The following is a 10,025-nucleotide window of genomic DNA, read 5'->3' on the forward strand; positions in this document are numbered from 1 at the left end:
TACTGCCATTTTTTTGTCGGCCCTCTGCATTTCTAGCACTTTAGACCCCCGCACATGGAGGATGCTGTCAGCTGCGATAGAGAACCGGAAGTCTCCCTGCAGCAGAACTGTAACCCCTCGCAGCAGCAACCTCGTTGCGCAAGCGCAGTGGGCGAAGAGCTCTCGCTCGCTCGCGGAAAGTTCAAAGCGGGGTCGGGGCCCGGCCAAGAGGGCGCCTGCGCACGCCTTCCTCCTTCAGCCCAAGGAGACTACGGCACTGCGCCTGCGCATTTGGAGGCTCCCTTGCCGGCGCAGGCGCCGTGGCTTCGCCGGCTGCAGCGGGCGCTTTCTGAGGCGAGAGGCGTTGGGCTGGAGGTGGGGAGCCGCCCTGTGTCCGCATTATGTACCAGCGGAGCCGGGCGGTGGCCGGGCGTCTGGGGCCCCGCTGCCCGTGGAGGTGGGGAGGAAGCGGCGGCGGCGGCGGCAGGCTCCGGCTGGGCCACGGCGACGCGGCGCGATGCTGTTACCGGGCGCGGCCGAAGGTGAGAGAGCGAGCGAGGAGAGAGCGGGAGACGAGAGGGCGGGGTGGGCAAAGGGGCGTGGCCGGGCGCGGAGGGGGCGTGGCCAGGCTACCCTGCTCCTTTCTGAGGGCTGATGATGGGAGTCCCGGAAGGAGGGCTGCTTTTTTGGGGGGGGGGGGGCGTGTTGGCACATGGTCCGTGGAACCAACTTGCTGAGCACTGAGTTGGGTAGGATCGCGAGTGGCGAGATTGGCAACTGGACCGTTGCTCGTGCCTCCCTCGTGCGCTGAGCCCGTGTGTGTGTATGTGTGTGTGTTTGTGTTTATGTTTATCTATCTATCTATCTATGTGTGTGTGATTGTGTGTTTGTGTTTATGTTTATCTATCTGGTTGTGTGCGTGTATGCGTATGCATGCGCGCTGCGCGCACACACACACACACACACACACAGTACATGCTTGGGAGGGGGCTTGAGTGCATGGTGAAGTGGACCCAGTACCCTGGAAACATAGTCTTTATGGTTCTTAAAGTGCCACAATACACATGCCCTCTTATATATATTTGCATATGTACGCCCAGTGCTTTTTTCCCTTTAAAAAATGTTTAGGGGTACAGTCATACCTCTTGTTACGCTGGGTTCAGGTTACATCTTTTCAGGTTGCGTCCCACAGCGACCCGGAAGTACCGGAAAGGGTTACTTCTGGGTTTCGCCGCATGTGCAGACGCACAGAATGACGTCACGCGCATGTGCAGAAGTGGCGAATCGCGACCCATGCAGATCCGGGTTGCGTTCCTTGCAGGTTGCGAATGGGGCCCCAAAATGGATCCCATTCGCAACCAGCGGTACCACTGTACTCTCATTTTGACTCAAGAAAATCACCATTTTATAGTTCAGATTGGGGAAAATAAATACAGTAAATGGACAAAAGTACAAAGATTCACAAAACGTTGAGGAGTATGTGTACTCCAGTGCCCCCCCAGAAAAAAAGCACTGCATACGCCACAATTTATTGGCCTTCTAAAATTCAGATCTTCACAACAAGGGGTTGGGTTGGGGCTGTGCTAAGATGAGCTATATAGGAGTGACTGGAGAAGGAGTGACCACTGGGCAGAGAGAAGAAATTTCCTGGTGCACCCAGAGCAGCAAAAGCAGACGCTTTCCTGTGCCCCACCTACAATAAAACATGCCTGTATCAGGCTCTACAGCCACAGCAAGTGCTGTAACTTTCCAACAGTTTGACTTCATCCCTGAACACTCTTTCATTGTCCTTGAGATAGACAACAAACAGTGGGGAAGCAGGGAATAGGATCTGTAGGCAAGGCACTGGATACCATCTTAGTCTGTGAAGCTTCACTCAGCTCTGCCCACCGGGTTTCAGGTTTTGCCCTGCACTTATGCCAACTGGAAAACTGACATTTTCAAAATACAGTGGTACCTCTGGATGTGAATGGGATCCGTTTGTATCCTGAAGCAAACACAACCCGTGTCTGCGAGGGTCGCAATTCTCTGCGTCTGCGCATGCGCGTGACGTCATTTTGAGTGTCTGCGCGAGCAGCGAAACCCAGAAGTAACATGTTCCGTTACTTCCGGGTTGCCGCGTAGCACAACCTGAAAACATTCAACCCAAAGCTACTTTAACCCGAGGTATGACTGTACCAGGTTCTGCCTCTGATATTGTTGCTAGGCATTTTTACTTTGCACTATCTTGTGTGTCAGTTTCTATGCAATGCTGAACACAAAAATGACCACTTAACTGATGTGATCTGGTGTGAGGATGTGAAATATCTAAAACAGTTCCATTCTCGCTGAATACCAAGGTAGCCTGGGAGATGGAAACTGGCTGGTGCAGGAATTGAGGAAAGGAATATGGGACTGTTCTCTTTAGATCCTTATACAGTGGTGCCCCGCAAGACGAATGCCTCGGAAGACGAAAAACTCACAAGACGAAAGAGTTTTCCGTTTTCTGAGTTGCTTCGCAAGATGGATTTCCCTATGGGCTTGCTTCGCAAGACAAAATGTCTTGCACCTTTTTTTAAAAAAATGCATTCCTATGGGAAACCGTCAATACACATTGGTGCTTCGCAAGACGAAAAATCTCGTAGACCGAAAAAACTCGCAGAACGAATTAATTTCGTCTTGCGGGGCACCACTGTATAGGCCTGGTGCCAGAACCAGTAACTTAGCAGTTGTCAGTCTTATGTCAAATCTTGTCATGCTTCCCATTTATCGGTGTGTGTGGGTTTTTAAAAAGAACCGAGAATGGTGGCTGAGGCTGTAGGACTTCCATTTTTTTGGGAATATAATTTTTCTTTTTTTCTTTAATAAAAAAACATAAAATATAACAACATTACAATAACAAATCAATTTCATTTGCTTCACTGAGCTTGTGACTTCCCTCCCTCCCTTCAACTGGTTTCCCATTTCCTAATAAATTGTATGTGCAATTTAGCTGCCAGTTTCTATCCTTCAACATATATCCAGTCCTTTTATTATCAGTGGTCAGATACTATTTTTATGTTATGTTACAGGATTCATATCAGTCCTGCTAGCGTCTTCACATTTTTGTAATGATCTTTCATATATTCCATAAATTTACTCCAATCTCTTTGGAATTTCTGGTTGTCTTGGTTCTGGATCCTCAAAGTCAGCTTGGTTAATTTCGCATAGTCCATCATTTCATCTGCCACTCCTCAGTCATTGGTAATTCTTGTGTTGGACTAACAAAGTTCTTGCTGCAGTGGTAGCATACATAAATAGTCTTTGATATACTTTTGCAATTTCTTCTCCCATCAACCCGAGCAAAAATGCTTCTGTTTTTTTGAGGAGGATAATTTAGGTCAGGCTTCTTCAAACTCGGCCCTCCAGATGTTTTTGGCCTACAACTCCCATGATCCCTAGCTAGCAGGACCAGTGGTCAGGGATGATGGGACTTGTAGTCTCAAAACATCTGGAGGGCCAAGTTTGAGGAAGCCTGATTTAGGTGCTTTTGCAAGCTTCTTTCACTTCTCAGGAGTTCCAGGGGCACAGCTGGGCTACCTAGCTTTAATTGTCCTCAAATACTTTCTTTTATTCTAGGACCTGGATAGCTCATGGGACAAACTACCTCCAGGGCTAGTCTCTTCCGGTTCCATAGGACCGACATTCCACTCCCTCTTCACCAAGAACCCATCGGAAGTTCCCACCGTCCTGCCTGCACCTCCTGGGGACAACTTTGCCCTTATCAACAGTACGAAACTGAAGACCAGCCTTTGCCCGCCGATGCGCTATCTAGAGACTAGGGCCCTTCCCCACCCCGCTGTGCTTTCCCCACCAGAGGGCATGGAGGGTGCCCTCACGCTGGTGAACGGGAGGCAAGAGGACGACATTGCGGTGCAAGAGAGCGAAGGGCTGGACGGTGCCTCTTTAGACTCCCTGCACAGCCTTTTCCACGGCTGGCAGTACCGATCGCCTTACCAGGCTTCAGAGGTAGCACTGGGGCCGCTTGCACCTTTCAGGGCTACTACCGGGACTCCCTCCCCAGTTAGTTCTCCAGAAAGGGATGACCCCAGCATGGAAGAGCATCTTGCAGTCATGCATCAGAAACTACGGAAAGAGGTATATATGGGGGATCTTGTCCTGTTATGGGGCTTAGTGCTTTTGCGTTGCTAGGGCTGGAAGACTTCCCGAAAGCAGGCTAGCATATTCTGAACTCAATATTGGAATAAGGAGTGGCATGGCAGGCTGGGTTCTGTTCTGTGCGGCTTGGGCAGGAGTTAAGGACCCCTTCTTGTTATGCTGTCCTTTGGATTCCTCATCTTGACATACTTGGAGGTTAGGTTGAGCGTTTACTGCTTTACTACTCAAGAGGTCCGGAGGGTGGCAACACGAGGCGGGGCCTTCTCTGCAGTGGCTCCCCGTTTGTGGAATGCTGTCCCCAGGGACGTTCTCCTGGGGCCTTCATTACACACCTTTAGGCACCAGGCAAAAATGCTCCTTTTTAACCAGGCCTTTGGTTGATCCGATTTACATACTATGGTCCTTTAAAATGTTTTTTTTTGGGGGGGGGGAGCTATTGGGTTGTTGTTTTTATTTTTATTGGGCATTTTGTGGTTTTGTATCTTGATTTTATTCTGTGAACTGCCCTGAGACCTCTGAGTATTGGGCGGTATATAAATTCAATAAATAATAATAATTTATGAGATAAATTCACCCTGAGGTGGTGGTTTTTACATAGTGAATATCATGAAATAAGTTAGTTTCATGTACTAAGATCTGAAATCTTCTATGCCACAACCTTTGTCTGCAGTGTTTTCTTTGTTCTAGTGCCTTTCCTTCATGACAAGACACAAATAATTTATCACGCAAAACTGACTTGGGTTGCTTACACAACAGACATTTAAAGCACATTCCTTCCCGCCCCCCCCCCCCCAAGAATCTTGGGAACTATAGTCCACCCATCAGACCTACAATTCCCAGCACCCTTAACAACTACAGTTTCCAGGATTGGGCAGGGGGGAGACATGTTCTTTAAATGTATGGTATGTGCATAGTTTTAGTGGAAATGCCTGCCACATTGAGAAGTAACACATGAATCTTCCCATATCTCCTTGGATGACTTCCAGCCATCATGTTTATCTGTGTTATTGGCAAGGGTGGAGGGGTGAGGAGTAGGATGGAAGTAGTCTCTGTGAGGAAGCCTCACTATCACAGGTCGGAGGCGGTGGGAAAAACCTCTGCCTGCTTGAGAACCCGGAGGGCCTAGCAGTAAAGAAATACCACTGAGAAATGAAAACTTGAAATCTAAGTGTATGATTTCATATTTTAAGGGCCTGAGTATTTGACTTCTAAAACCCTATTTTGTAATGAGGCGGGAGTTCAAGGCGGGGATCCCAAAAACTCAAGAAGTAGCTTGGAGTTCTCCTCTTACAGCCGCCTCCTGGAGCTACTCATGAAAGCCAGGAGACTTTGGTGCATCAATATCCAGCACGTAACAAGTCCCATCCATGCAGAAAAAGTTTTGTTACGTCCACGAGTCTCAGAATCCTGGCCCACTTTCTTACTAAAGTGTATATACCAATTCTATTTTATATTTGTGCATGGAAGGCTGAGTCAGAATATCAGATTTTAAAATGTAAATTTCCACACACGAAGTTGAGGTTTCGAATTGGAATTAACCAAGAATATGTTCCCCCTCCCCTGGGTCAAACCTAGGCCAAAGAGCCCACAATCTGAATTGAGGAAGAGAGAGCTGTTAGCCACGTACTATAGATGTGAAAGCTGAGGACAGGGGGAAGTTTTTTGAAGGTAGCACTGGAAGCCTGCAGCTGGGCTGGGAATGTTTCATACTTCATAGTTTTTGTTTTGTCTCCCCCCTCCTCCAGTTACCGTACTTCTTTTTGAAGACCCATGACTATGGAATCTACTCCCAGGAAGTAGAGTTCATCAATGAGATTCTGCATCTGAGAACACGGTCAGTTCTAGGAACAGTGAAGGGATAGGGGGGATGCCTGCCGGCTGAATGATCTGCTCTCTGATGACGGGGGAAAGGTTCTGTGAGACGTTTAAAGTAGATGAAAGAAAACAGTCCTTCTATCCATTGTGTAAGTTAAAGATCTAATGGTTGCATAGCAGAAGTTATCTGGCTCTCTGTGGGAAGCATCCCAAAGATAATGGACCATCTTGAGGACTCAAGAAAGCAGGCAGCGTCTAGACAGCCTGAATCACTGGCAGAAATGGCTTGCTATATTCAGTGGGCATTACTCAAATCTTTCCAAAATGGCACCAGTCCCAATGCCCTAGCTGGCACTCTACCTCATCTTTTGTATTTTATTTATTAAACTCCACCCCACTTTTCATCAGCCTGTCTTTAGGGCAAGGTTTCTTTCACAATTCCTCATCTATTGCATCTCCTTTGTCTTCTTATAATTACATACCCTGTCCTGTCATGTTGGGTGTGACACTTGGCAAATGGCATCACACAGCAGAGACACAGCAAGAGCAATAAAGAGCTCAGGCTGGGCTTCCCGGAGTCATGCCTTTGTCTCTGAATATTTTGAAATGGACTCTCATGTGCCTATACCGTTCGGCAAATACCTTACCATTGAATTCGAGGTGAGCATAAATAGAGGAACGAAGATTTACAGGGCTCTCTTCTGGCATCGGCCCCTTGTAGTACGGTGAAGTGTTGCTTCTGCCTGAGAGCATGTTGGAAGAAACAACTGTATGAGGAAAGAGCTTTGGACCCTCATCCCTGTGCTCTGATATTGACTGGATAATCTTGCTTCAGCTTACTGAAACATCCCCAACAATTGCTGCTACTTCAGTTACCCTCTGAAATCCCTTGGTTGCCTTCAGCATCTAGCTGTTCTGTAGCAGGGGATCATATTGCTCAAAGGTCTAATTCCCAAATATTTGTGGATTACTTACTAACTTGTAGAGAATTTGTATGTTTCCTCTTCTTTTCCCCACCCCCAACAAGCATTTTGTTTAATGCGAGATTACATGAGTTATCTGTGGCATTTGATCTGTTTCACGTGTGAGTCTTTGTTGTAGTCCTCGGGGGCTGAAAGGCATGTGCCAACTTGCCCCTGAGTGAGTGAGTGAGCTTATAGGGGGTTGCCAGTGTTCACAGAGACTTTCCTATAGAGCCCTCTCCCATGCCTGAAATTAAGCTCGAAAAAAGCCCTATGTTGTAGTTGGCTGATAAGGTGGTGATTTGTGTGGAGTGCTCACGACAGTTTCTCCAGCTTGCAAATGGGTCCCCAAAAGGCTGGCTACCCTTGGAACTATTTAGGGAAGGAAGAATGGTTGGGAGAACCTTCTTAATCAGCTTTCCAGGTGTTACGGCTGGAACTGTACTGCTTTTGTCTAAGCCTGCAGGGATGAACAGAGAGGGAAGTTCAAGATATGTCATTCTACTTGAGATGGCAGTGTGAATCATCTGTCTCGGTAGGGGTGAGAGGACTAGGTCATTCCCTATCTGGGAGGATGGGGGAAAGTGTGTCTTTATTTCCTATCCCAGTCTGACCTTTCCATTCTCTTCACTTCTCTGCCTCCCATCACCAGCGGCCGAACCATGTACCAGTTGGCGCTGACCTTCTGCCGTTTCTTGGCTTGGAACTACTTTGTCAGTTTGCACATGGAGGTGTTGAAGGTGACACAGCACCCTGAGAACTGGAGCATCCAAGCCCGGTGGCGGATTAAAGGGCTGCCTTTCCATGTACTCCTTTTGCGCTTCTACAAGAAGGATAAGAGTGAGCTGTACAGGTGAGACATCTCCTTTGGGGTAGCAATCTCTTTAGAGCTGAGCAGCCCCAGACAAATGTACCGTCTTGTGTAACCCCTGGCATCAGAACTAGGGCTTTTGACATGCTTCTATCATTCTTTTTTTTGGGGGGTGAGTCGGTTCAACTCCCGAAAACTGTTCGAAAACCGAGTCATGGCTTCCGATTGGCTGCAGGAGCTTCCTGCACTCAAGCGGAAGCTGTGTCGGACGTTCAGCTTCCGATAAACATTCACAAACTGGAACACTTACTTCCATGTTTGCGGCGTTTGGGAGCCGATTTGTCCGGTAGCCAAGCCATTCGAGAACCAAGGTACTACTTTATTTAGACTAGCTTGCTGTGGCTAGGGTTAAATAGCTATGGGAAAGTCTTAAGAAAAATAGTGTCTTCTCTTATTTGGGTGCTGTTTGAGGGCTGTTAGCATGATCTGAGCCTTTCAGATGCAGTAATATATTCAAAACACATGTACTTTCATGCTGTATTTGTTGGAAGATGTCACCCAACTGATCTTTTGCCTATTTTTTTTTTATTTCCTCTCCAGGACCTATGATGCCTATTCTACTTTCTACTTAGATTCTCAAGGGTTGATTAAGTGTCACAGAGTAAGCAAGGTGAGTGTTGGTGCATGAATACCACCTGCAGGAGAGAGCAGAAACACTCTCTCCCTCCCCATGCCTGCCACCCCTTCACTTTGCTTGGTTCTAGAGACGAAGATATGTTATACTCACCAGCCTAATTCCTGGCTTATTTTCCCTTTGCAGCTCATGCCATCCCAGCCTCCCCTGAACAAGTTGAAAAAGCTTGTCGTAGCCTCGTTGTTGGGGCTGGGGCTGTCAGAACAGAAGCCATCGCTGCTCCTGCTGTTATCAATTCTGGCTGGCAATCAGCAGGAAACACCACTAGGTTGTAGGGATAGCTGAAGTCCAGCTTTCTCGCTAGTCATGTCTCTCAGCTCATTGACAATATCTGTGTGTGGCCCGCAGGATGCCACTAGTGGCTCATTGTGTATCGGTGTTGCCTCTCTATAAATAGCGTGGGCTTTGCCTTCCATGTGGCTATGCTGTCAATTGCACCAGCAAGCGCTGTATAAAGATGGTTGTAATTTAATCTGTACATAATAAAAGGTTTATGTTGAAAAGAAGTCTGGGTGAATGACGTGGCTCCATCGTAGAAGCACAACTTGCATCTAAACTACTGATTCAGAGCAGAGGCCCCCGTTTCACAACACCCTTTTCAGCAGCATGAAAAGGCGGTCCCTGTTTTGGCAGTCTTTCAGGGCACATGCAGATGGCCAAAAAGGGTTGGCAGCTTTCAGATGCCGATGGTCACCGCGGAGGAGGCGAATCACAGCGATGGGGTTGGTGCTGTGCATCATCTCTTAGCAGCACTTTATAAAGAGCGTCATGAAATGAGGAATGCCTCTATGGATCAAAGTGCTTGCTGAGAAGGGACAGAATCAAGGCATATAATGTGCAAACACACTTTATAACACTTGATTGGGAGCCGCCCAGAGTGGCTGGGGAAACTCAGCCAGATGGGTGGGGTATAAATAATAAATTATTATTATTATTATAAACAATTTTTCATAAAGGGTGGCTTTGTCTTGGCAAGAGCTTCTTTGCACGGAAAATTGAGCTGCATGAAAATTTTGTCCAGCGACAATCTAGACTTGTGGTTGATTTTATATTGTATCTTAAAAATCATTATAAGGATGATTGTATTAATCAAAACAATATCTCTGTTGGGCTAGGAAAGTTATTAGGTAATTGGCAGCTTATATTTATACTTAGACACAACTTCCATCAAACCTGACCGTTGGCCATGCTGGCTAGAGCTGATGGGAAGAGAGTCCAACAGCACCTGGCAGGCCACAGCTCAGTCACCCTTGGCTTAAGAGAAACAGAGTAGTAATTGACAATATAAATCAGAGGTTTTCAATCATGTTTGAGTCCATGGCTCCCTTGACCAACTACATTCTTTCTGCAGCACCCCTGAGAGACTCAGGAGCCCTGTTATGTCACCTCTTACCTGCAGAGCTGGCTGCCTCTCACCCTTTTTCGAACTCTCCCCTCTTCTTGGGAGTCCTCCAGGCAGCCACTGCTGCCGTCCCTGGTCTCTAAGCTGTCCCCACTCCAAAAGCAAGGTGCCTCCTCACACTGCCCCACAGGGGCCTGGGAAGCAGCTCCTGGCCAGCCCCAGAGGCACCATTCGCCTGGGGAGATTGCAGCCAGGGCTGCTGCAACAAACAGCTTTGACAACCTT

At 47.6% G+C, this 10,025-nt stretch overlaps 1 protein-coding gene across 1 annotated transcript; it reads left to right on the top strand.

The window, feature by feature from the left end:
- The first annotated feature begins 285 nt into the window (after positions 1 to 285).
- On the top strand, positions 286 to 8,904 carry LOC310670696 (uncharacterized protein C6orf136 homolog). The gene is made up of 6 exons (XM_083426383.1): positions 286 to 521; positions 3,577 to 4,095; positions 5,862 to 5,950; positions 7,546 to 7,746; positions 8,305 to 8,374; positions 8,525 to 8,904. Exons 1-6 carry the CDS (start codon positions 381 to 383, stop codon positions 8,681 to 8,683), a joined length of 1,179 nt encoding a protein of 392 aa, XP_083282509.1. The 5' UTR covers positions 286 to 380; the 3' UTR covers positions 8,684 to 8,904.
- The last annotated feature ends 1,121 nt before the right edge of the window (positions 8,905 to 10,025 follow it).

Source organism: Podarcis tiliguerta (assembly GCF_965153285.1).
Source record: "Podarcis tiliguerta genome assembly, chromosome: 2".
Taxonomy (NCBI): Eukaryota; Metazoa; Chordata; class Lepidosauria; order Squamata; family Lacertidae; genus Podarcis; species Podarcis tiliguerta.